This window comes from Lemur catta, chromosome 2 (assembly GCF_020740605.2).
Source record: "Lemur catta isolate mLemCat1 chromosome 2, mLemCat1.pri, whole genome shotgun sequence".
Taxonomy (NCBI): Eukaryota; Metazoa; Chordata; class Mammalia; order Primates; family Lemuridae; genus Lemur; species Lemur catta.
In genome coordinates this window covers 136,998,061-137,025,722 of record NC_059129.1, presented here as the reverse complement: position 1 = coordinate 137,025,722, position 27,662 = coordinate 136,998,061, and the positions used below count along the sequence as shown (strand labels likewise).

At 41.9% G+C, this 27,662-nt stretch overlaps 1 protein-coding gene across 1 annotated transcript in view; it reads right to left on the bottom strand.

Moving 5' to 3' along the window:
- The window catches only part of TIAM2 (TIAM Rac1 associated GEF 2), a 131,674-nt gene that overhangs the window by 41,770 nt on the left and 62,242 nt on the right, over positions 1–27,662 (bottom strand). The window contains exons 9-13 of the mRNA XM_045544619.1: positions 25,951–26,112; positions 24,087–24,191; positions 23,771–23,849; positions 21,572–21,664; positions 20,626–20,889 (exon numbers count right to left, since the gene is read on the bottom strand). Of these exons, the coding sequence (XP_045400575.1) occupies positions 20,626–20,889; positions 21,572–21,664; positions 23,771–23,849; positions 24,087–24,191; positions 25,951–26,112 (703 nt within the window). The remainder of the gene's footprint in view (positions 1–20,625; positions 20,890–21,571; positions 21,665–23,770; positions 23,850–24,086; positions 24,192–25,950; positions 26,113–27,662) is intronic.

The window sequence follows — 27,662 nt, the reverse complement described above, 5'->3', positions numbered from 1 at the left end:
ACCGTATTTCCTTGGGGAAACTAACAGTTTGGGGTGAAGTTTAGCAGTTTGAAAAATCTACCACTTAACATGGCCAACAAGAGCTTCCATTAGTGGTCGAATGAGCAGAGCTGCAATGTCCCAAGTCACAGTCCAGGCTCCTCCATTCGGACCTGCTCATTCCATTTACTGACTCCCTCACTCAGATGGATGCAGGACACCATGCACCCACCGAGTGCAACGGGACCGCACAGGTGCCGCAAGAAGAACAGACTCAGCCATCTCTCTCCTTTAGTCAACAAATATTTTTTGGAGAAGGACGACACACTGGGCAGGCTAGCGTGGAAAGTGCCTGCCTCCCTACCCCTCCGCGTGGTTCCTCACAGACAACGGGGAAGACAGGAGGCTTTGGGTACAAGACACCAAGTAATTCAGTTTCTTCCTGAGCTGTGTGTCAGCACATGCCCCACTGGCACCACTGTCAGCCAAGTGGCTGCCAACCCCAAATCCTGTACAATTAAAGGGCAAAACCTGTGTTAGAGTCACATCCTGGGTACCGACTCAAAAATAGAAACATCAAGAAATGTTAAGGTTGTCTCACCCACACAGCTTGTAATCTGAATTCAAAATTTACACGGTTACATCACTTTCAAATCCAACCTAGCACAGTTAATATGCAAAAGTGTGGGTTCTGCCATTTACATCTCCTGTAGCCCAAGAAGCACCAGTTTATGCAGGTGCTAAATCTGCTGGGCACAAGGGGGGACTCTTTGGAAATGGGTGGCATTGGGAAGCCTGGGAGAAAGCTCAGCACACGTGGCGATGCCCCTTGCTGGCCTCACACCTGCAGCTAATCAGTACTAAGGAAGAATGACTCCCCTCAGCAGGCGGCTATGCTGTTTGGTTCCTCTAGCTGATGCCATCCCATAATCTCCAGTCCTGCTGGCCGCCTCCTCCTTACTCAATCAGGTAGCAAAAAAATTGGCAGCTAAGTTCTTCCCAGGCCCTGGAGACCCACCCAGGTGGCTGCCAGCAGACCCTGGCAATACCAGGCAGCTTCGGGGTGTGAGGAGGGATGGGAAGAGTGGTTCTGCCTTTACAGCAGCCAGGACCAGGCCTGAGGACAGACAACTGGTTCCTAGAAAAAGTGATCTAAGAACCATTCTACTCAAAAAGCCTGAGAATACCTCCTGAGTTCTCAGAAACAGCAATTATAGAGAAATTGAATTAAAAAAAAAAAAAAAAAAAACCAAGATGGTATCAATCCCTGTGACCAAAAACAAGAACTGCAAAATGACAGGAGAACATTTGTTTTCCCCTCTTAGGTACAGTAAGACTTTTGTTGAGAAATTAATGACGGTAGTTGCGATGATTTGAATGTGTCCCCCAGAACTCATGTGTGGGAAACTTAGTCCTCAATGCAAAGTGCTGGGAGGTAGGGTCGGGCAGGAAGTGATTAGGTCATGAGGACTCCGCCCTCAGATGGATTAATGCCATTGTTAAAATGGTTCTCAGGAGTGGATTTGCTCTCTTTCACCCTTTGCCCTCCCACCTTCCACTGTGTGAAGACGCAGCCTTCAAGGTGCCATCTTGGAACCAGACTCTCCAAACCTGCTGGCATCTTGATGTTGGACTTTCCAGCCTCCAGAGCCATGAGCCAGTGCCTTTGTTTACCCAGTCTGTGGCACCCTGCTGCAGCAGCACAAATGAACTAGACAGTAGTCACAGCATCAGGAAAAGCTCTGCTTCAACTTGTGAACTAAGGATTCATTTGAAATAGACTAAAAGGATGGGGCATGAAAATGGAAATTGCTTTTAAATTATGTTTTTCATGCTTCAAAGCATATAATTATAGTACACCAATTCTCAATACTATCAGATCCAAAGTCCACTTTCTGATCAAATATACTTTTACTATTCTGAAATTTTAAAATCATACTTAATATTAATCTACCTTCACACATAATTTCATAAAAAGCAATGTACTGACCTAACAGTAAAACAAAAATAAAAATAAATGGGAAGTAATTTGTAATTAAAAAAAAAAATGTGTTTATGGCAGGCCCAACCACTCTAGAATCTGTGAGGAAGCTGTCACCACTGGCTCCAGAGAGAATCACAGCAACTTGTCACAAGCTTCATCACAGACCAATGCCTGTGTCTTGGTGGTGTTGCCATCAGTGACATGATTTTCCAAAAAGGCAAAAACTCTTGGCAAAGTTCTGAATAAAACAAAGGACATGCTTCCCTTGATGTATTGGATTGTTGCATTTCTAGAAAATTCAGAGTACCCTATCTAGTTCTGGGGAAAAAAATAATTTGCATTTATTTGTAAAATGGAGCTAGTCCTTGGCTTCAATAATTATGCATGTTTTTTTCACTTCTATGAAGATCTGGCAGAACAATCTTCAGTGTGTGGGATTAACTGGAGCACTGCAGGACATCCAGCAACCATGTCCCCAACCACCCAATGCCACTGTCCCCCAAATCATTATGATAACCAAGGACAGACCCACAAATTTCCAAAGTGCCAGTGAGGGGCAGGTCCACCTCCTCTTCCTCCCCATGGCCAGGACCTCCCCCCTTTACCTCTGCGAGAGTCAAGTGGCATCAAAGGATGCAAAATGCACCAGAAGCACCCAGCCAAGAGCAGGGCCCAGTGACTATTAGGCTTCCTCACTTCACAAAGAAAGATAAAATATGCTCACTAGAACAATTAAAAATACAGCAGCCAGATGAGCAATGAAGTATATTTAATTGGGACTCTCGTCTCAGGCTCAACAGTGTTTTGGTTGATTAAATCATTAATCTTTAGAAACCTCCTCTGACGTGAAAACCATAGATGGATAATCTTCAATTAAAAAAATCTAAAAAATAATATTGAAGAAGTTACAAGTACATAATAAATGGTTTAATTAAATTTTCAACTATATAATCCACTGTGACATTAGAGTTACACATCTTTGACAATTAATACTTAGATTCTACCATCTATCTACTCACATCCAGATAACACAACATACTTCGTGTGAATTATGCTCTTAGTCTATTCAATTTATTCAATTTCTCTATTCAATTTCTCAGGATTTCCACTGTACAATTCCATAAATGAACAGTTTGTATACAATCAAAGATTTTAGATCAGAAAAGAAATTCAGAAATTATTCCATTCAATTCCTTTATCTTATGTGTCTTGTTAGTTTTTTTAAAGTACAAATGCAATTTTAAGAAAATAGAAAGATTTTGGTAAATCAAAGCTGCCAGTTGAGAAATAACTACATCATGTAAATAAAAAATTAAGATTTTTTTTAGTTCTGCAAGTCTAACGCACTACTATAAAACTCTGCATTGATGCTCGCAAGATACAGTTATCATGGTACAAAAAAACACATTGAACATTGAGTTCATTTGCAGTGTAAAACTTAGAATCTCTTCTTTGCAATTTAAAAACTTTGTATAGCAATGCATATTTTTAACTGGCTCAGATTTTCCTAAATTTTACTTGTGCTTTTACTTAAAAATGCAGTGGTTTGTGACACCTTTCACTAATAACATTTGCTGTGCTCTGTCATCCAGGCAAATATTACTCATCATCAGTGAAACAGGATGAAAATAAAAGCATTGAAATGAAATAATAGACTATTCTGCAGGACAAAAAAAATAACTGAGTTGACCACATTCAAAGGTTATTCAAGTCCTCAACTGCACCATTAACAAAGGGATCACCATTTAATATTACATACTTCTAATACAGATAAAAATCAGCCTACTTTTCTGACCGTATCTGGGACTCTCCATTTTTTTATTGTTAGTATTCTGTGTCAGGGAAATTTAAACAGTAGTCTGAATGTCATTGTTAAGCTTACAGAGAAATAAATTCTATCACAGCATAAAACACTTGTCAGAAAAATGTAAATTTCATAAATCTTCCAAGTCCACTTAACCTGCAGGCACATTACAATTGGTGATGTTCTTGACAATGCAAGCTACCACTGGCAATAAACAGAGAGCAGTCAAAGATGGCAGGAAATGTTTCTTAATAGCAGGCTGCCATGATTCAATTCCAGTGCCTTGTGGTAAATATCCTCAGAGTCTGAAAGAATACTAAAAGGAACAGGAATATGGCAGATGTCATCAGGGTAAAAATGTGCTGCCAGCCACCTCCATGCTGGCTACAACATAAAGGCCTTCTTAGAATGATGGGGAAAAAAGTATTTAGATCTACCTGTGTATCCTCATCCTCTACGTAGGCTATGGCTGTGATCAAGGCAGCATGCTGAGCCCTAGGAAAGTCGGCACAGGACTTTTCACAGTGCCTTCTTGGGGCCCCAGTGAAACATACACAGTCAGTAATAAAACAGGTCTTCAACCAAGGTTATGGTACTACCAGAGACTGACACCACCAGAGCTGGGAGGACACCCAAATGCCACCCTAATTGCATTCAGAGGCATGTAAGAGACAATGCTGTACTTCAAACACTTAAAGAATTTTAATAATGTAGAATTTAAAGTTTAAAACCCTTAAGAACAACTTAGAGTCCTATTCCTTAAAAACCCAGAGAAGAAACCTAAAGAAAGTACACACAAGATTCTATCAGGGAACACTGCTATGGAAAACAGAAAACCTGAGTAACACCATTTTTCAGTAGGTGTCATGGTTCTACTGGATTCAATGAAGGCAAAACTGAGTACTATTCAGCCATGAAGAGGAGTGAAGTGCTGACTCGTGCTACGACGTGGATGAGCCTAGAAAAGAATATGCTAAGGGAGAGAAGCCAGACACGTAAGCTACATGGTATACAATTCCATTTATATGAAATGTCCAAAATAAGTGAGTCCATGGGAACAGAAAGTAGAACAGAGGCTGTCAGGAGCTGGGGGAGGGGAAAATGAGGAGTGACTTGTGATCCAGTCTCGGGGTTTCTTTACTGAGGTGATAAAAACGTGGAATTGGATAGTTGTGATGACTGCACAAGTTTGTGAATATACTAAAAACCACTGAATTGTACACTTCCAAAGGTGAATTATATGGCATGTGAACTCTATTCAATTTTTTAAAAGGAAGAATGTCAGGAGCCAGTACCATGCTGTTTTAGTTACTATAGCCTTGTAGTATAGCTTGAAGTCTAGTAAATTGATGCCTCCCAATTTGTTCTTTTTGCTTAAGATTGCCTTCACTATACAGGGTCTTCTCCGGGTCCATAAAAAGTGTAGAATTATTTTTTTAGATCCGTGAAAAATGATGTTAGCATTTTAATAGGGATTACACTGAATCTGTAGATCACTTTGGGTAGCATACACATTTTAACAATGTTGATTCTGCCGACCCATGAGCATGGTATGGTTTTCCACTTGTTTACGTCCTCTGCTATTTCCTTCCTCAGTGTTTCGTAATTCTCCCTGTACCAGTCTTTTACCTCGTTAGTTAAATATATTCCTAGGAATTTTCTGTTCTTTGTTGTTATTGTGAAGGGTACTGAGTCATTGATGTGGTTCTCAGTTTGACTGTTGTTGGCATATAGGAATGCTACTGATTTCTGTACGTTGATTTTGTAACCTGAGACTTTGCTGAATGTGTTTATTAATTCCAGTAGTCTCATGGCAGAATCTTTGGGGTTTTGTAGATATAAGATTATATCGTCAGCTAAAAGCGACAGTTTGACCTCTTCTGCCCCCATTTGGATGATCTTAATTTCCTTCTCTTGTCTGATTGCTCTGGCTGGGGCTTCCAGCACTATGTTGAATAGAAGTGGTGATAGAGGGCAACTTCGTCTGGTTCCAGTTCTAAGCAGGAATGCTTTCGATTTTTCACCATTCAATATGATGTTGGCTGTGGGTTTGTCATATATGGCTTTTATCGTTTTTAGGAGATGTAGACCAATGGAACAGAACTGAGAACCCAGATATAAAATCATCCTCATATGGCCATCTAATCTTTGACAAAGCAGACAAAAATATTCAATGGAGAAAAGAATCCTTATTCAATAAATGGTCTGGGAAAATTGGATAGCCACATGTAGAAGACTGAAACAGGATCCACACCTCTCACAAAAATCAACTCAGGGTGGATAACTGACTTAAAGCTAAGGCATGAAACTATAAGAATTCTAAAAGAAAATGTTGGAAAAACTCTTATAGACATTGGCCTAGCGAAACAATCTACAAAGAAGACCCCAAAGGCAATCACAGCAATAACAAAAATAAATAAATGGGAACTGATCAAATTAAAAAGCTTCTGTACAGCCAAGTTAACTATCACGAGAGCAAACAGACAACCTACAGAATGGGATAAAATATTCACATGCTACACATCCGATATAGGGCTAACTAGAATCTATATAACATTCAGGAAAATCAGCAAGAAAAAATCAAACCACCCCATTAAAAAGTGGGCAAAGGACATGAACAGAAACTTTTCAAAAGAAGACAGACTAATGGCCAACAAACCTATAAAAAAATGCTCAACATCTCTAATCATCAGAGAAATGCAGATCAAAACTACAATGAGATACCACTTAACTCCAGTGAGAATGGCCTTTATCAAAAAGTCCCAAAACAAGAAATGTTGGCGTGGATGCAGAAAGATAGTAACACTCATAACTGCTGGCGGGACTGCAAACTAGTACACCCTTTGTGGAAAGTAATATGGAGATACCTCAAAGAGCTAAAAGTAGAATTACCATTTGATCCAGCAATCCCATTACTGGGCATCTACCCAAAAGAAAAAAAGACATTCTATCAAAAAGACATCTGCACTAGAATGCTTATAGTAGCACAATTCACAATTGCAAAGATGTGGAAACAACCCAAGTGCCCATCAATACATGAGTGGATTAATAAAATGTGGTATATGTATACCATGGAGTACTACTCAGCCACAGAAAACAATGGTGATCTAGCATCTCTTATATTATCCTAGATAGAGCTAGAGCCCATTCTACTAAGTGAAGTATCCCAAGAATGGAAAAACAAGCACCACATGTACTCACTCATCAAATTGGTATTAATTGATCAACACTTATGTGCACAAATAGTAATTACATTAATTGGGTGTCGGGAAGGTGGGAGGGGAGAGGAGGGATGGGTACATTCACACATAATGGGTGCGGTGCACACTGTCTAGGGGATGGACACGCTTGAAGCTCTGACTCGGGCAGGGCAAAGGCAATATATGTAACCTAAGCATTTGTACCCCTGTAATATGCTGAATTAAAAAAAAGTAAAAAATAAATGTCACAAGAAAAAAAAAAAAGAACGTCAGGGCAAATTTTACAGAGGAAAAATTAGAATTACAGTAAATCTTCATTGTCAGTGGGTTCCAAAGAACCAAATCACAGGAAATATATGGTCACATTATTGCAAGATTAATGTAAATCAATATGAACCAGCAAAAAAGGTACAAGAATAAAGATAGTGAAACTATTACTGTAAACGACTGACCCTTCCCTGAACTGAGAAAGCCTTGGTGATCTCAAGGCATTCCTAATCGCCACCCCCACCCCAGATAAGAAAACTAGTTCCCTGTCTATCCGGTTACACCTAAATTTGCTTTACTGCAGGGCAAATTATTACTGGGTCTACTCTATGTATATTGATAGAGAAATCTTTAAATGGAAGAAAAAAAGCTGCTAAAATCCGGACATTTTCCCCTGTGTGGAAGGAAAAACAAGACACAGTTCTATCTATCTGCTATTGACTATGACCTTGCCGAAGTTAACCAGTGACTTCATGTGCCTCCGTGCCTTGATTTACCCAGCTGTGAAAGTAAAATGATAATAACACATCTCTGCTTCATCAGGGTGATGTAAGGGATAATTAATGTTTTTTAAGGCTCCTTGTGATCTTTGTACTGAGACAGCCTGCTATTATTACAAAGCCTTAAGAAACACGTTCTCTAAGGCAGTCGAGACCTGACTCTATTTAAAGAGGTAATGACATTTGCTGCAAAACCAAAACGCAATGCTCGATCCATAACTCTGCCATGTTTTTCACTCCATAAACTTTTGTAACAACTGTACATTCCTACAGCTGTTACATTGTTACTTTAATCATATTAAATGAATTTTAGAGAGGGAAAGAAAAAATTTTTTGAGCTGTTTTATCCCATCCCTTATTTTAGGAGTCAAGAAAATAAGCGTGTAAACTGCCCAAGGTCACACACAACAAGGCCAGGAACGAGAATCCACACACCCTTACTTTGGACCCAAAGTCATTCGTTTATGTTACTACTTCCAAATTAAAACACATCTCACTAACAGTCTTGACCTACGCTGATGATACAGATGTTGCCATTCCTTTTTAGTTGTGGTTTTGGTTACCTGGAGAAATAAGTCTCTGTCACAGGCACCAATCAGCCCATGAAAATTGCAAAGCAGAAAACATGTGAAACACCAGCTAGACTCTGTAGACACGCCCAAGGTATGCAATAAGTTCTCAGCAAGCATAGCCACGGGCCATCCCAGAGTCCCCTCCCCACCTGTGCAAGAGAGTGGGGACTTCGGCTCTGACAAGGTCTCAGCACTATCCCCTTGCATCGGATTTATAAAGAAAAAATCCTGGAAGCCCCAACGTGTGTTCCAAGGATTCTTTTCACCCTCCACAACCCATTCTCAGAAGCACTGCCGTAACTTTGTGTTCAGAGACTCCTAATAACCTTCCTTTCACTCGACAGGTACTCAATGCCTGCTGTCTACTAAGAATTGTGCTAGAGTGACAGACACTGATACTGCAAGGCAATAAACACTAACTTCCGTATCAGGCATACAGACAAAATGCTTTTGGCATTCAAAACAGGAAGCATCCATGACCCCTCCAATGTATTAATAACATGCAGGCGGCCCCACATTTCCTACAGAATACAGTCCTAAAAGAGAAGTATGAAAGGTGAGAATACAGGATCTGTGAACTTCCATTCCCAGACATCTAAAAAAATTATAAAATTCTCTTTGTACCTTACTTTTTAAACACACCTGATTCATGTCTTAATCTCCTCCTCCTTTCACAGTGAATACACAGTCACCTGTTCAAGGTCAAAGAGCATTCATGTGGGGCTAAAGATGTGCTGGCAGGGGCGCACCTGGTGACTGGCAGTTTTGGGTCACGGATATTCAGTTTAGGAAACCTAGGCTTCTTACCAACATTTTCAGCTCCCTTTTTTTCCCCCTCAATCATTTTTATAATAATGACAAAGTTCAATAAATATTCAAATAATTTTGCTAATGCTACTATGCACAGATGCCTAAACTTCTCAGAAGCGTGACACGGTCATTCATCAACAGAAACATGAAAGTCAGAATGAGATTCATAGATGGCAATTTAGGAGAAAATGACTGGTGTTGGAAAGGTCAATGTGAAAAAGTGGAGGATGACATGACCTTCCATGCAGCAGGTTGTCAGTGCTCCACCGGAAGGTCCAGACTCGGTCGCAAGCCTCTTGGAGACTTCTGGAAGGAGGGGCACCCTGCCGCTTGACAAACTGGTTTCTAAACTCTTCACCCTACAGGGCAGCTGGTCAGAGCTCCTTGCAGAAGACACATAATAATTTTGCTAAGAATTTCATGTGCCTCTTTCCAAATCTGTTTTTTCAGAGCTACCAAGTAATAAAATTGGATGATTTGAACTTTGTCACATTTTCCCATTACATGTTAAAGATGTTAATGGCCAGAAGAAAAAAAAAGGATAAAAGATAAAAGGATTTATATGGGAGTGGACAACTTATAAACAATCATAGCTGAGCACTGCAGGGCCAGAAATAAATTTATAAGATGCAACAGATCACCACCGGACGGTTTGAAAGGAACTGGTGTGCTGCTATTGTATTTCAAAGCTTACTAATTTCTTTTCCTAAAACAAATATCTGTTTGCCTTATACACTGTGAGTGAAGAATCTGTAAAGTAGGCCAAACTGTCACTCAACGCTCCTCCCTTTCCTCTTTATGTGGCTACTTTGGGTGAATTTTGTGAGATTTTATAGACAGGCTTTCAAAACCGCTTTGGAGCCAGGTCAAAGTCAGTATGGACACAGGCGCTTAACACAAGGCGTCCCCAAACCCACTCCTGGTCTCTCCCCAAAGCTGCCCCACATGGCCCCACATGCCGTCTTCCCACCACAGCTGATGGCAACTCCAGGCCGCTCAGGCCCAAAGCAGGGGCGGTCCCTGGCGCCCTCCCTCACAGCCCCTGCCAGGCTCCGGGCGAGCTGTGGCCCCGTCACCCCTCGCCTGGGCGACTGCAAAGCCTCTGTCCCGCCTCCGTCCCCACTGGTCTGTTCTTGACAATCACTCAGCGATCACTGGAAAACACAGCTCAGGCCATGTCACCTCTCTGCACACACGTGTGGGATGGCTTCTCCTTTTCCTCCCAGAACCGTCAGAGCTGAAACTGGCGTACGGGGCCTCCCCAGTCCGGCCTGATGGGTCCGCTGGGCCTCGTCCCTCACCGCTCTGCCGCCCCCCGGCGCTTCCACGCGCACCTGCTACCTGCCCCTAAGCCCTCCCACCGCGAGCCGCTTCTTTCCCACCACGCTTGTCACCTGTGAGTCTACGACATAATTTACTTACTCATTACGGTGTTTGTGCTTATTCTCTGTTTCCACGCACTGCAATATAAACAAGCTCCACTGGCAAGGATATTTTTTACCTGTTGCGTTCACTGTTTATTCTCTAGCCCTCCTGGAACAGGGCCTGGCATACAACAGGTCATCACTGAGTATTTGCTAAATGAATAAAGAAAAGTAACAAAAGAGAAAAAGATTTTTCTCCTCAGGGTGCTCTTCACGGGAGATGGGTGCCTATCATGGGGTGGAAGCGTCACGTCTCATGTCATGGACTGAACTCCTGAGTCTGAATTTGGGATTAAGTATAGAAGTTCATTTCCCAACTTCAAGGTAAAAAATACACTCAAAACTCAAATTACTTGCACCGCAGATTCAACCTCAGGATGTGAACAAAGCCACAATTCTCTTCTTAGATACAAGTTGTAATTTCCACACTTTAAACAAACCACATTTTAGATATAAAATAATTAGCATCTTGTTGAAAAATAAAGTTAAGGTTGAAATGTTGGAAGTGGAAGATCTGGCTGTTTTTCCCTTATTCCTCTATCCTTTACTTTTTTTTTATTTTAGAGACAGGATCTCACTCTGTTGCCCAGGCTGGAGTGCAGTGGCTCGCTGCAGCTCACTCCTGGGCTCAAGTGATCCTCCTGCCTCAGCCTCCCAAGCAGCTGGGACTATAGGCATGCACCATTAGGCCCTGCTAATTATATATATATATATACATATATATACACACACACACTTTTTTTTAGAGACAGGGTCTTGCTATATTGCCCAGACTTGTCTCGAACTCCTGGCCTCAAGCAATCCTCTCACCTAGGCCTCCCAAAGTGCTGGGATGACAGGTGTGAGACTTCATGGCTGGCTTCCTTTACACATTTATTCATACGCTCAAGGAAATATTTACTGAAGCTCTACTTGCATGTCTGGTGATTTACCGGTAATAAAATAAACACAAGTGAGCTAGAGTCTCTGTGCTGAGAGAGGACAACATTCTTCACCTACCTACGTGCTCTGAGGGAGGAGCTCGCAGGGACTGCCCTGTCACACTGTGCCACCCACCCCTCAGCCCGTTCCGGCCTGGCCATGCCTTCTCATCTCTCAATGGGACTTTCAGTAGCTGTAATGCCCATCCCCTGCACTGGCACAGGGTGACCTGTGTTTCTCACACACATATCCAACTGACCACTCCCTGCTCATCCTTCCCCCTGCAGATCTTTCTGCCTGGGCTCCTCTGCCTGGCCCTGGCTCACCTGCCTCATGTCACCTCCTCCCTCTTCCCCATTTGCACCTGAGTCTCCCCCATCCCGAGTTACTCACTCACCTCCCCCACAGCTGGACGCCCCCAGCCAGTGCCTGCAATGCTGTCTGCTGCCTCCTCTGCCTCCTCATTCTTCAGGATCTAACACAAGCGAGACCCTCCCTCAAAAGTGGCCCTGAGAACTTGCAACCGAGTTTGCCGCTCCTCGTGTACTAGGACAGCCCTTCTCCAAGTGTGGTGTGTGGAACCCTGGGGTCGCTCAGACCCTTCAAGGGGTCTGGAAGTTCAAAGTTATTTTCAGAATAATATTAAATGTCATTTGCCTTTTTCTGTCTGAGGACATTGGCACCAAACTATACTAGTTGTCACTGTACTCTTCATCACTACACAGTGGTACACCGATTTCACTTAAGAATGTCCTCGATGGAGTAAAAATTATTAATTTTTCTAAATTTCCACCCTTGGGAATATCTTCAGGAAGTACACACACAACTCCAGCTGTACCCTGAACGAGGTACAAAGGTAGTTTTGAGGAAAAGCACTTATACAATTGTGTTGAGAGATGAACTGTTTTTTTAAAAAACATGTTACTCAAAAACAAGTTGACAGAAAATATTTTCTTTAACATGAACAAAGTGTTCACAAAGTGAATCTTAGAAAATTCATATCCAGCATGATGAGCTTCTCAACATTTTCCCAATGGTATTTGAATGTGATTTTTAATATTCTATAATGAAATGTCCACATTTGAAAGACCTACATAACTCAGTGATCCTGTATTTCCAAATAAACAATGTGTATTAAAAAATCACATGTAAGTAAAAGATTTATTCAAAGTGCAAGATAAGCCAATGGATTTTACTGTAACCAAGAAAGAAGAGCCCACAAAAACATCTCAGATTCCATAATGCAAGTAACCTTGAAGAAATGACCACTCGTTGGGTTGGGTGTGATTATCGAAGAAGAATATCCACAGTTATCTGACAGGGCTATTAAGAGACTCCTCCCTTTTCCAACTACATGTATCTGGGGTGAGGATGGATTTTCTTTAAACAACTTCTACCAAACAATACACTGTGGCAGACTGAATGCAGAAGCGGATATGAGAATCCAGCTGTCTTCTATTAGGAGACACATTACAGAGATTTATAAAAATGTAAAATAAGGCCGTCTTCTAATTATTTTTTTGATTCAGGGAAACATTCCATTAAAATTATTTTTGTTGTGTTTACATGAAATGGATTCATTATTGTTACATTAAAATAAATTAATAAACATTTTGGAAGGTTCTCAGTTTATATTTCTAATAGAAGTAAATATCAGTAGATACAGATACAGCCCATGTAACTAAAGCTCTTTGGGGTCCTCAATACTCCTCAACAGCAAAGAGCCCAGAAGGAGATCGACCAGTGTGAGAACCGGGGAACTGGAGCGATGGTGCGGACTGTGACTATCGTCTGTGCACGCGTCTGCCCCTCACCGCAGCACCCCAAAGATGGGGACTGTGTTCCCTCACGTTTTTATCTCTGCCATCAAACACAGTGCTTGACGTGTAAACACAAATTTTTTATGTTACAGTTCTGGAGGTGAGAAGCCTAAGGCCGCAGGGCTGCATCTCTCTGGAGCCTCTAGGGGAGAACTCTTTCCATTCTTGTCCAAATTCGGGGCCACCTGCATCCCTGGGCTCGTGGCCCCACATCATGCTGACCTGTGCCTCCCTCGTCACATTTACTTCTCTGCTTTGAGTGTCTTGCCTCCCTCTAAAAAGGTTCCCCCCAGAAATCCAGCATAATATCCCCCCATCCTTAATCACATCTTCAAAGTCCCTTTGACATTTAAATCCCTTGTGCCATATTCACAGGTTCTGGGGAGGAGGGTGTGGACATTTTTGGAGTGGACCATTATTTGCCCACCACAGCCACGTACTAAGATAACGTAGTAAAAAAAATGCAAAAAAAATGCCCCAACATTTTCCCCAATACATAGGGTTCTCCAGACCAGGGTGAGAAAGAAACTAAGAACAGTGATTACCTCTGGAAGAGAAAGAGAGTGGCTAAGAACAGAATGGGGGGAATTTATCTATTTTATTAATATTTAACACTATGTGCCCTTTACTATGTTCCAGGTACTATCTGGTGCCAAATATTAGTGCCAAATATTTCCAAATATTGGCCCATTAATCCCATAAAAATCCCAGGCCATTTTACAGCCACAAAAACCAAGCGTAGAGAGGTTAAGTGACTTGCCCAAAGCCACACAGCGGGGGAGTGGGCAAGCCTAGAGCCAGGGCTCGAGCCCGGGGCATCTGGTTAGTGTCCATCCTGGCTACTAACCACAGCCCTCTGCAGCTCAGGGGGCCTTAGCTACCATGTTTAACCTTCCATACTGCTGGAATGTCCTACCACGCACAAGTATTACCAATCCAAAAACACGAAGATATTGTCACAATATAGCTGTCTCTGAAACAGCTAAAAAGAAGATATCCACACTTGGTCCTCCCTGATGGTCTCAACTCCTTCGCAAGGAGGAACAAAGTCACAAGTAGAATTCATTCGTAAGCCCGTTACAAAAGACGGGGAGCAAAAGTGGAAACACAAACAAGCACCATTTGGCAGCCGGTACTCACAACACCCACAGGACGAGTGAGATCATTTTTTTTCCTTTTCCTTACATAACAGGCTGCAAAGTTGCCTCTTCCCAACAGCTACACAGTCCCACAGAAGCACTACTGCACAGAGCGCTGGCGCCCGCTGCGTGCACAGGGGACCGTGCACAGCACCCCAAACCCCGAACGTCTATGCAAAGTGGCGTACCCAGCAGCTGCTCCCCACAGCACTCTCCAGGGGATTTCTGTAGGTCTGTACCTGAAAGATGTATTTACACTGAATGTTCAGAGAGATAACACAAGGCTGGTTTTGACTCAAAATACTGGCAAACTTCATTTACCAGCGTCTCCCCGGACCCCAACAGTGCTTCTTCCTCTTGCCACAGGTATCCCCTCAGCACCAGCCTCCCCGGCACGGGCCAGGGGGCCATCATTCCGCCTACTGCTCCCCTGGATCAGGGCCTGTGAGGACCACACCTTCATGGAGATGGCTTCCCAGCGCGGAGCAGAACTTAGGTTTTATAGGGAACCCACAGTAATTTATTTATTCATTCTCTTCCCAAAAACATTTTTGAGCATGTATTTCACAAGGGACTTCTGATCATTAAACACAATACTTTAAGACCCTAAGGAATGAGGCTAAGAGTTGACATACACACAAGGGCAAGTTTTTCAAACCACACTGCAAGGTCATTAAATGACCAGACAAGTCCTCTGTATTTTATGCAAGGCAGGGGAAAGAAACATGTGCCATGATATGTTATAAATTCCTGCAATTCAGGGTTTTCTACAATCTGGCCCCAATGATGTTCCAGCCTTTCTCCCCCATAACTCCTACCTCCAGCCTGTGTTCCAGGTGGCTCTACGAGACACGCCATTCCCACCACCAAGTCCCCGCCAGCCCTCCAGGGCCACAGCCTGCCCGCTGCAGTGCTCAGACCAAATGCTGACCCTTCCAGAAACCTTTCTCCCACTCGCACCCTGAGGGCCCCTGGGTGCCTTTGCTCTCACAAACAGAAAAATTAACGGGAATCCCACCTCTGACCTCTAATTCTCTTCACTGTAAAGACGTTTTTTTAAACAGAAAACCACAATTTACAACTATTTTTTACTTTTTCCACTCAACTGTAAGCTTCTTGCGTGTATACAATAATGTCTATCTTTATATACTTTCAACATTTGGTAAAAGGTTATGATTGGTTAAATAAACAACTGAACAAATGAATGACTGAGAATAGGAAAAAGGAGATAAAATTTCCAAACCAAACTCAGTTTTCTTAGGAAATGAGTATCCAAGGGTCTTAACTCCTTGCACTGCTAAGGGAAAGCCACACACTTCCACCGATGCAAGTGGAACTACCTCCAACACAAGAGAAACTTTAATTCTGAGACCAAAGTTCCATGTCTTGGTAACAACCAGTATTTCCCAATCAGATTTAAAAAAAAAAAAAATGCACCACCCATCTTTAGGAACACTAATATGTTTTTACGTCTGGGAATCTGGGGCATCAGCCAGCCAGACTCAGTAAGAGCGTTGTACACACAAACAGAGCATTCTCTGAGCTAAATGGTCTTAGTCACCCCTACACAGGCTGTGGAAGCCAAAATGCCCTCACGCTCACAAACAGGAAATCAGAGGGTTTCCTCTGTGATTCCTCCCCCTGGTGAGGAGCTGTATAGCGGACACGCTCATTCCCAAGAGCAGCTCATTCCAAAGAGCGAATTTACATCTTAGTGGCTTCTGGTAGCTTGAGACTCTACAGGACTCACACATCAATTTTAAAAGAGAGTGATGCAAAGGGAGGGGGTCAAAAGAGAACCTCAGGCTGCAATTACCTTCATCATCTGCTAAGCATCTGTTGGGCTTATAGTGTCTAAATGGGAGCAGGAACACGGGTCTTTTCTATTTCGTCTCCTGCGAAACATTCCTCCAATCGTAACAAGGTGGTATTAATAGCTGTTTATAGACGGAGAATTCATTAATGCCACAGCAAGTTCAATGTTTACATAAAGACTTTGTTCAGGAACTCTACGCCCAATGAGACTTTCTTAAAAGCCGCTGGAATTTTTCTAAAGATGGCAAACACTAGAAAAGGGATTTTCATACATAAATCACAGAAACAACATTAACAGGATCCCAGTATAAACAGGGCTGGTACATCCCATCCCGTCAATGGTGGCCTTGTTGGCTCTAAAATAACACCGGCCTCTCTGGGGAATTCCAGTGGTAAAATTAATTCTCTCCATAAAAAGTCTTTACAGACGATATTTCCGCTCAAGTCAAATACAAATACAGCCCATGGACATTTCCTCTTTCTACTGTGGATAACTAGAACAGAAATTCAGACTCTTAAAGGCAAGAATCAAGCGGTCATTCATTTCTTAGGAAAGAGAGGGGTTTAATATTAAACACGCCTCAGTTCTCAATGTGATCCTGTCTGTTGTCCCTACAGCGTGTCACAGGCGTGGCGGAGGAAAGCCAGTGACTGCCGCAAGTTCTCTGCTGCTCAGCGGATTTGCTCAATGGGACAGTGTCTCCTGAGCACGGGCTGAGGAACAAATGAGGTGACAACAAGCCGACTTGCTGCACTCTGAGCACACTGAGGGTGACGGTGGAGGTTTGGGGCGCACAGTCCCCAACTGGGGAGAATAACGGCACACAGGCACAACGGCCAGCCTCTGCCGAGAACTGTACGTGTATCGACTGCTTCACTCCTCAAACCCTCAGCAGAGAGGGGCTCGGGAAACAGAACTTGCTGCTCAAGTTCAGGCCCACCTCCTTCAGACTAACGGCCCGGGGCCAGTGTGAGTGGGCGCACCCAGCCACCACTGCGTGACAGCACCCAGCCACCTGCGCTGGCTCCCCATGGAGCTCGCATGCCCCGAACCTCCTGAAGGAGGCACCCTGGCAGCACGACCCAGGAGTTTGCATTTTTGTGAGCTCATCAGGTGACTCTTATGCACCATGAAGTCTAAGACCCGTGTCCCTAAACGTCACAGGCATCAATAAATGCCAGGCACCAGGAGGACGCTGCTGTTCTAGAAACACACAGAACCTGGGCAGCAACGCACAGCCATTCCGCTGGGACCTGCCACTGCGGCTGACACTTCTTTCAGTCAGAGACAGAGATGAGAGAGATGAGAGAGAGGGAGAGATTGATTTTGTTTTCCACTCAAACTTGATCAAGAGACCAAAGCTAATCAACATAAATTTCTGGATACCTTACTATAAATAAAAGTAGACCCAAAGCCCTGAACTCCATGTAGGTTGTTACCAGGGTTTCACACATTTCAAACACTCACAGGGGGTCAGTAAATATTCCTCTTGGATGGTCAAGAGATGCCCAAAATAACTGCTTTAAGGCTTTCTTATTCTTCCCTTCTGATATTCCCACAGTTTCTATTTTTAAAGAAACAGGTCTTCTCTTCTAGACCCGTTCTAGCTCGCTGGTTTTATAACAGACAGAGGATTGGCTTCTTCAGAAAAAACAGAACCTTCCTTCTTTTCAAGTACATGACTGCCTTTCAGGGACACCAAGGAAACATGAAATTTAGGGAAAGACAAACTCTGAAGTGATTCTCACTAAATATTATTCAAAGTTGTATTAAAAATTTGTTTTCAAAGTCATTTAAATTTGATTTGTGTAAATTTTAATTTTGTTAATAAAAAGACAGGATTACTGTTTTCTAATTCATTGCAAAAGCAAATCAAAGTGATTTTTAATAAAACATGAAGCGGCAAAGGAAAGGGCGGAGAAGGAGGATGACGTTTTCAGAGCTCCTGCCGCGTAAGGAGCTGGGCTGGACACGCCCAGACACGGACCGCTCAAACTCACAGCGGTCCGCAGGGGCAGGTGGGGGACCTCAACCTCCAGATGAGGAAACCGAGGCTCAGAGTCTTCATTTGGACTCCCCCAAAGAAGTGTCTGAGCCAAGGACTTGGGTACAGAGGTTTACCGGGAAGGCGATCCAAGAAGCCCAAATGAAAGAGGGAAGATGACAAGATGGACAGAAAGGCCGTGCAAGGTGCAAAGGGGAGGCTGCCATGTGCAACAGGGCTCGATCCCAGGGCCTGCCTGCAGATGAGAACTGCACTTCTGAACTATCTCCACAAGGGGTGAAGAAGCTGGTGGAGCATCCATCAAAGTCTGACCTCACTGGTTGAGGGCTGCCCCGAAGGTCTGAATGCAAGCCCATATTCCAGTCACCACCCATCTCTCAGAGTTTCCATCAACGTGGGCTCCTTTTGTAATCGTGATGTTCCATATAAATGAGAGACTTGGTCTTTTTTCTCTTTTAGCCTCTGATTTCTCACCTACCCACCCTTACTTTCTTCCCCCCAACCCTTCAAAGTAGACAGACTTCCATCTGAATTGTTCACTCACAGGCATTTAACTTTCTTCATAAGCGACACAACTACTTCAAAAAGAAAAAACAATCCATGTTTGCAAAGTGTTTGGGAAGACAGTCCATCATAGCTGTTTTGGTTCCAACACAAGCACATCACTACGGAACAGTCACCCGGAGCTTAGGAAAGGGACAAACAGTAAAACTCAGGGCATGGGGGGCAGTGTGCTGCCTGGGAGAACGTCGCCCCCACAGAGCACAGTCTTTCCCAGAAGCCAGGATGGGCTCCCGCCTGGCTGGCGGTGAGAGAACCTGCAGCTGCATGCATGGCGGCCATGCAGGTACCTGCAGGAAGACTAGAGGTGGACACGCTGTCACCACTTGGCTAACTGAGCTCTCTGGAGGGACTAGGTAAGTTTAAAGGGTTAGACTGTCCACATGGCTACCTAGGATGAATAGTAGAAAGCTGTCTCACATATCCAGGACTCTTTATTCAGTTTCCTTGCAAAAAAAGTGGCAAACAAGTTTAACTCCTCTGCTTGATCCTTGCTATTAAAAAAACAAAAAGGAAAAAGTAAATGTGTCGCACCCCCCTTCCCCGTTTTGCTGCTTTCTATAGGAATTCATTCCTTCAAGTACCAAAAGTATTATAGACTCTACAGTGATTTCTTATTAAGATAAAATACATAGAGATATAACACAGATAGCGAATGTATCCCTCAAGAGTAATGAATCCAAGGAATGGGCACACGTGTGTATTACACAAAATACTCAGGCCCGTAACAGCGGCCCAGGGTGGCTGAATGATGGCCCTAATATAACCAAGTAATTAATTAGTTCCATCATAATTTTTGTTTTATGACACTCGCCTTTATATGCCAATAGGCAATTTAATGGTATTTTAAATTGGAGGAAAACCCCAAGAGAAGAGGAGAAAGCACTAGATACCTCCCTGAATCACAAATCTTACAATCTGATTTTTTAATTCCAAAAATGACCTAATAAACTTCCTTTATAATTAAATCCATCCTCACAATTTCTCTTTTGTGTTTTTCATTCATTTTTGGTAATCATGCAGAGATTTCAACTGGAAATCCATTATCATCGTAATTAAGTATAAAAATTACTTTGTGCTCTCCCAGGATAAAGACCCCATGTTTGGTCTCCTGCGGAGCTTGACCAGCGTCCTCCAGGGGCACAGAGGGAAACGACAGGTTTTCAGGATTAGCTGGAGCCTCTAATCTACTTGACTGCAAGATATGAAATATGCAGGAATGATAAGCTCAGAAATTCAAATCTTCAAATGATTTCCTCGTATGCAAATTTTACCTTAAGAAAAATACACCAGCATATAATTTTTCATTTTTAGGCCTTCTCAAAGTTTTAAAATTCATGACCTACATTCGAAGTTTGCTGTTTATTGAGAGAGTAGGACTTAATAAAAGAGGTAAAGAACTGAATTGTATCAACTGTTCTAAGACTCTCCAACAGACTACTGCAAAATGGTTTTGCCTTAGATTCAACTAAATAAGAAAAATCTTTCAACTTTGGCATTTATGTAGGCTTTCATCTGCCTTCAATCACAGAGCAACTGCTATACTAAATATTGTGGGTTACTTTTAGAGAGTCTGTGATTTTTTTTAATGTTATTTTGTGCAAAAATAATGATTTTCTATTTTCATGAAAGTGCTATAATTACTAAAATGCACGGAATTTTGATAAAACCTACTCCAGTTGGCATCTGTGTTCTTCTTCCAATAAATTAGAAAACATTCTTTGAACAGCTTAAATAATCTGAGTTTGCAAGCAAAATTACAGCCTAAAAATATTGGCTGTCGGATACCAGCAGTTAAGAAGGAAGACAGAACAAAGCCTTACCATTTGCTGTGTTCTTTTTAAAGTTATCCAGGAATTCCTCCAGAAGTTGCGACTGATTAGGAGGCGGCAGCAGACTCTTCTGGTCCCTGGAGAACAGGTCACTGTCTGACCAGGAAGTACACAGGGTTGCTTTTGTGTCCGGAGGCCGGGCAATGAGAGTGAGTCCAACGCTCTTCTCAGAGAACAGGGCCTCCATCTGCTTAAGGTCAAGATCAGATACAGCTTCCCCGTTTAAGGTCATGATTTCATTGCCCTTTCTCAGACCTGAGAACCAGGAAGGAGAGCAGGAAGATAAACGACAGAGAGAGATTACTGAGAGAGTACTTTGAGATCAAAGAAGGCTGCAAACTCAAACCATGTACTTTTAGGCACTGTTTTGTTTGTTTCTTTCTTCAAAGAAAGCACCAGCCAGGCATGGTGGTGTGTGCCTTTAGTCCCAGCCATTCAGGAGGCTGAGACAGTAGGATCGCTTGAGCCCAGGAGTTTGAGGCCAGCATGGGCAACATAGTGAAATGCTATCTTGAAAAAAAAAAAAAAGCAAGCAAGAAAGCAAGCACCAAAATGTATAGTATTCAGAGGCCACTAAAAACAAAACAAACTTTAGCTCTGTCAGAGCTGATATTAGAAGAAATTGTTTGAAAGAGAAACAACTTTTCTTCTAGTATTCTGATGTTAAATGCCCCCGGAAATAACATTTGTTTTATTTCTGTTTGTCTGTCTCTCACCCTCTCTTTCTCCCTCCATCTGTACACATGAATATATACTCTCTCTTTTAAACAGACACACACACAAAGCCTCTCTCTATACATAGACATATGCATTTTCAATTAAACTCTTAAGTTTACTTTCTTTAAAATTCCAGAAGCCATTTTGACAAAACTGTAGCCAGAATGCATTCCACAGTTTCAAATTAAGAGCGCACAGAGACATGATGTGCCACACAGACCTTCCCCATATGCCAAGCCGTCAGGGAGAACGTCGCTTATAAATATCCGGCTGAGATGCTGATGTTCGTCCACCTGCGCCGTAACTGCAAACCCTAGGAATGAAAATAAAGGGAAAAAAAAGTCTAAATTCACCACACTCGTTAATTTCTCCAACCCAGTCAGCAGTATTTCCTTGAACATTTATTCTCATAAGTACGGTGTATGTTGAGAAAGTCTAAATTACAACTATTTTGAAAGCACAAATATCTAGCAGGGGCGGAAAAAGAAAAACATGTCATATCGGAAGGTTTAAGCAATATAAGAACACAACGTTATTCAAAAGTTGAGGCCATACACCCATGTTCATAGCAGCATTGCTCACGATAGCCACAAGGTGGGAATAACCCAGGCGTCCATCAGCAGGCGAATGAAAAAAATGCGGTCCCTACGTGCAATGGAATATCAATCAGCCTTAAAAAGGAGGAAAATTCTGGCACATGCTACAACATAGGTGAACCCTGAGGACACTGTGCTGAGTGACATAAGCCAGGCACAAAAAGACAAATACTGTATGAGTCCACTGACACCTGGAGTAGTTACACTCACAGAGACAGAAAGTAGAAGGGCGGCTGACAGGAGCCGGGGGAAGAGAGTTGGGGCGCTGGTGTTTAACGGGTACAGATTTCAGTTCAACAAGATGAAAAGTTCTGGAGATGGATGGTGGTGATAGCACAACAATGTCAATGCATTATATACTTAATGCCACAAAACTGTACACTTTAAAGTAGTTAAGATGATAAACTTTATGTTATGTGTATTTTACCACAATTAAAAATTTTCTTAAAATGTTTAAAGTTGAGACCAAAAAGTACTTACTGACATACATTAAATTCAGTTCAATACAAAAACTATCTGTTGAGACACAACTACGTATGAGGTTAAGCACTTTAAGCAGTAGAAAAAATGCTTGGATGAATATAGCGTTTGCCCTAAATACACTTGACTATTGTGCCAAACCCAGCGAGGCCGCTCCTCCTCTAAACGCATCTCCCGGACTGGGGCAGTGTCCCCCTCGCCCATGCCACAGTTGGGAGCATGCTTCCAAGTCTTGGTCCCATGATGCTGGGAGTTCTTTAAGGACAGGAAGAGTATCCTGTCCCCTGTGTCTCCTCCGTGCCTCTGGCAGAGCCTGTCAGACTACCGTCTCACCAGAAAGCATCTTTGCAAGTATCTCTATTCAGTCACTCAGAAACAAAGAAGATACACAAATGGCAACCGTGGAAAGCAGACTGAAGGTGAAGACAAGTAGACAAAAGGCTAAGAGGGCTTCAGAGGAAAAACCAATAAAACACTGGGGTCAAAGCAGATTTTACAAATTAAAAAACAAAGAACAAATCACAAAAAGGAAATTTTAACATATAATTTTAACATATTATCGACTTGAGTAATTTTAAGGAAAACAACATGTTGTATCAACATATTTAACAAGATAATAAATAGTGTTGCTATGGAGATATTTACTGATCATTATCTAATCACTGAGTTCCTATGGTGAAAGCTCATAACAGACCTGAATGAGCTTTAGGACATGAGCACAGTCCATAAAGAGCTTAGAGCCAAGTGTAAATATAGATGAATAAAAATGCAAGAATTAATGCTACAAAGTGATTTTGGAAGTGCTAACCCTTAATTGTTAAAAACTTGGGGTAAGAGTGAAGAGAAGCTAAAGCACTCAGGTAAGGCTTCTCTGAGAAAGGGAGACCTTTTGTTAGTTCTTGAAGGACAAGTAGGATTTATATCAGCAGAGAGGAGGGGTGGGGGTGCAAGAGAGGTGAGGGGTAGCTTTGCAGGTGGGAAGAGGAAGCCAAGAGCAAAGACACAGCGATGAGAAGAACCGTCACGTGAAGCACGAGTTACCCACTCAGGGCTGCATCTGGCGCACAGCAAATTCACTGTTGTTACCATCACCATCGTTTCAAATTTCATATCAATTTTTATATTCATTCCTTTCAGTACTTTGGTATTTTTCCCAAATATTGATACCTATCTTTTTATCCTGCTAATATCTAATAAATGGAAACGAAGGAAGAAAAAGGAAGTTCAGAAACCATATTCACATATTCGGAAAATGTGAATGTAAGGGAAAAAATGAGGTCCAAACATGCTGGCACAAACTAGGCAAGAACAGGCTTCTCTGACGAGGGAGTTCCTTATCTTACCAAAGTCAGACACGCTCCCAGTTTTTGTGAGCTGTACGTCATAAACATTGAGTGGAAAGACTTCTATTTCATCATAAACCTATGAAAGGTAAAAAAAAAAAAAAAATCAAAGGATTTGATGTTGTAATGTCTTAAATTATTTTGACACTTTTTTTCATAATAAATCAAGAAAGCTGTTAAGATATCCTTTATATGGAGACTGTTTCCTAACTAGATACCAAATTTAAACAGAATTTTTCTCCAAAACCACATATGCAAAATCAAAAGGCCATGAATATGGTTCAGATTTCCCTTTCTAAAGCTAATGCACACTCACCTGTTCTTGCATATACTCATACAGTGCAGGGACACAGCATTCGATGTTGTCATCTACTAATTTCCGAAGTTGTAGGCCATAGTGGCTGGGTTCCAACTGCCTCATCTATAAAGAAACAGACCGTTATTCAGATTTTAAATGTTCTTCCTGTATTCATCACTGTTCAGCAGGCTGATTAAAACTCAAAGTGGAAATCTCCAAAAAAAATCCTATATACAGGCCTGGAGCAATGGTTCACACCTGTAATCCTAGTACTCTGGGAGGCCGAGGCAGGAGGATCACTTAAGGCCAGGAGTTTGAGACCAGCCTGAACAAGAGGCAAGGGACCATCTCTATGAAAAACAGAAAAACTAGCCAGGCATGGTGACATGTGCCTGTAGTCCCAGCTACCCGGGAGGCTGAGGTAGGAAGGCCACTGGATCCCAGGAGTTTGAGGTTGCAGTGAGCTATGATGACGCCACTGCACTCTAAGCCTGGGAGACAGAGGGAGACCCTATCTCCAAAAAAAAAAAGAATACTAAATACTATATAGAATTTGCTGAGTTTAAACCTATTATAACAGCTCAAATTTAAACACTTGTATGCAAAAAAGAGTGGACAAATAATTATTTTTAAGGTTTTCTCTAAATGATATTGTTTATCACTAAAAGCAAGAGATGCATCTTAAGAAGTACGGTAGAATTATCTAAGAGTAGGTCTCTTACCATCTCTTTAATATGTTGGTTGTACCTAACTTTGTTTCCCATTATTAAAGTAAAGAAATTTGTAAAATGTGAACAAATCTACAGACTTCAGAATTAAGAAATTCCTATTCCAAAAACTTTTCAAAAGGAAAATGTGTACACACATGCACACACACACACACACACACACACACACATACAATCTTACCTTCTCTTTCTCTCTCATACACACTTTCAACAATGAGAAATTTATCTCAGGCCTGTGCTCCAACTGGGTTCTAACTAACCCACTGCTTCTGACACCTTCTATCACTTAGGAAATTTACCAGTTTAATAGCTGATATCATTGGTATAGAACAACATTGCTTGTTTTCTGAATAAAAACCTCATGTACTGGAGCAAAAGGAAATTAAGTTCATTAGGATATAAGCTACATATAAAAATATATAGTATCCTAAAGCTTCAAGTCAAAGTGAAAAAGGATAAATAAAATTAAACAATATCCACATATATTAAATGTACACAGTTAAGAGTACCAAACTCTGTATGCTTTTTTTCACCATTTCACATGTTTGATTGTATGTTCTCTGGAAACTTAAAAATAATAATATTTAAGCTGCACTACGCCACCTGGTGGTCTAAAAGCTCTGATGTAACGTTGCTGGATATTTTCCTCTTAGAGGGCTATCTTTAAGACTTATCATAAACTTCCTTTTCAGATTGGGAATAAAACCCAGTTTGAGTAATGAATAAAACATCATCTTATATTAATCTCCACGAAGCCACTGTGAATTCTGTCAAGTTACTTGTTCAAGCCAGACAAATCTGGTCAAATTATTTAGGATTAAATCAAACTACTTCGCAGTTTATGTCATCTTCTTATAGAACATACTTCATGATTATTCTAGATTTAAAGATGTATATACAGAATTTCAGTAGAATAGCTCAGGTTCTTCATGAGGGCATGGGAATCTGACCTCACAACTCACTCTTCCAAAGGGATGAGGAACAGAAGGCAAATTAATAAATATGCTCATAAATATGTTAATTAATAAATGTGCTAACAAGCTTCCTACTGTAGAAAGTGAGGTTGTGAACACAACACAATGCAGAAGGCATCAGGATGCAACATGAATGACTGCTTCTGTTCAGAAGTACATGTCTGCAGCAAAGCCCATTACCTTGCACGCCAAAGTCAGAATATCTTCCACTCTGTGTTCTGGCTTGATCGTAACCGTAACTCCCTGATTATCCTGAAAGTGAATATATGCCTGGCTTTCCCACGCGTTGTCTCGCGGAGCACCATCTACTGTCGAACCATATATATGCAGAAGTTCATCAACCTGTTTGCAGATGCCAAAAGAAAATGCAGACAGATTTGATAAGCAAAGGAAAGGAACTACTGAAAGAATGTCCTCTTCATCTGTGGAGGATTTATAGTAGGCTCTTTCACATGCTTCCCATCACCGGCTTCTCACAACCCTCTGAGGCAGACCATGTTTCCTCACTGGTTTAATGCGGAGGAAACTGAAGCCAAGGGAGGCTGAGTACAAGTCACTGACTCCTGGCCCCGCGTGTTCGTTCCTTTGCACTATGCCAACTTGTCACTGACACCAAGTTAGAACACTGCACTCCACGTAAGGCCACTGAATATCCAATCTCTCTGCTCTACAACTGCGGTTGAGAAGGGCTACTCTGAAACCTGCACGGAAGCCCCAGTCCCTTTCCAGCTCCCAGGGAATTCCAGACATGCTCTCGTCCATTGCCACTGACACCTGCCTACGTCCCAAGCGTGAACTGCAGGTGATCCAAGCACAAGTCTCTCTCTCAGTGCTACTGTCCTATAAAATTAACCCCCAGTCCTAGGGAAATCTTTTCTCTATTCTTCAGCTATTTCACACGTAGACACTGTTAGAAAATCATCTCAGAACACCTACAAGGAAGCCTTTCCCAAAGAAGTTCAGTTTGCTAAATTTGCAATTTGACAACTTCATGCTAATATGTACTTCTATAATTTATAACAAAAATAGCAAACATTTCTTAAGTAACTCAGAAACATTTTTCTCTGGCTAGGTTCCTATATATTAACATGGTGGTAAAGAAGAGATTTGGGGATCTGAAATCAAAAGTCACAGACTCTACCCCTTAACCAGCAAAGCGTGGCCTAGGACAAAACATGTACCTTGCTAAGTCTTGGCTCCTATTCTGTGAAATGGAATATTATTAATATAATTACTTACGTTTATTGATTAACAATACAAGCTTTTGTGAGCAAAAGAGGTCATATACGCAAAAGACCTTACAAGTCATAAAATGTTACCTATGGATTCAAAATGATCACATTATTATATACCACTCAACATCCCTTAAACTTATCATCGATGGGTGATTTTACTTTGAATTCCATGAATTTTTAAACACAAAGTGAAAGATCCTTTTACATAGGATTTAAAAACTAGAATAAGGCTGGGCATGGTAGCTCATGCCTATAGTCCTAGCAGTCTGGGAGGCCGAGGTGGGAGGATCCCTCGAGGTCAGGAGTTCAAGACCAGCCTGAACAAGAGACAGACACCATCCCTACAAAAAGTAGAAAAATTAGCCAGGCACGGTGGCACGTGCCTATACTCCCAGCTACTTGGGAAGCTAAGGCAGGGGGATCGCTTGAGCCAGGAGTTTAAGGTTGCAGTGAGCTATGGTGACGCCACTGCACTCTAGCCAGGATGACAGAGTGAGACTCTGTCTCAAAAACAAATTAATAAATACTAGAATAGATACATTAACAGTAAAGAAATACAAAAGAACAAAGCAAGGGAAGAAACAATCCTTCTGTGTTGTCTTTTTGAAAACGTGGTGCTCAACTTCGAAGTGACATTTCTGGATCTGTCATGGGTCT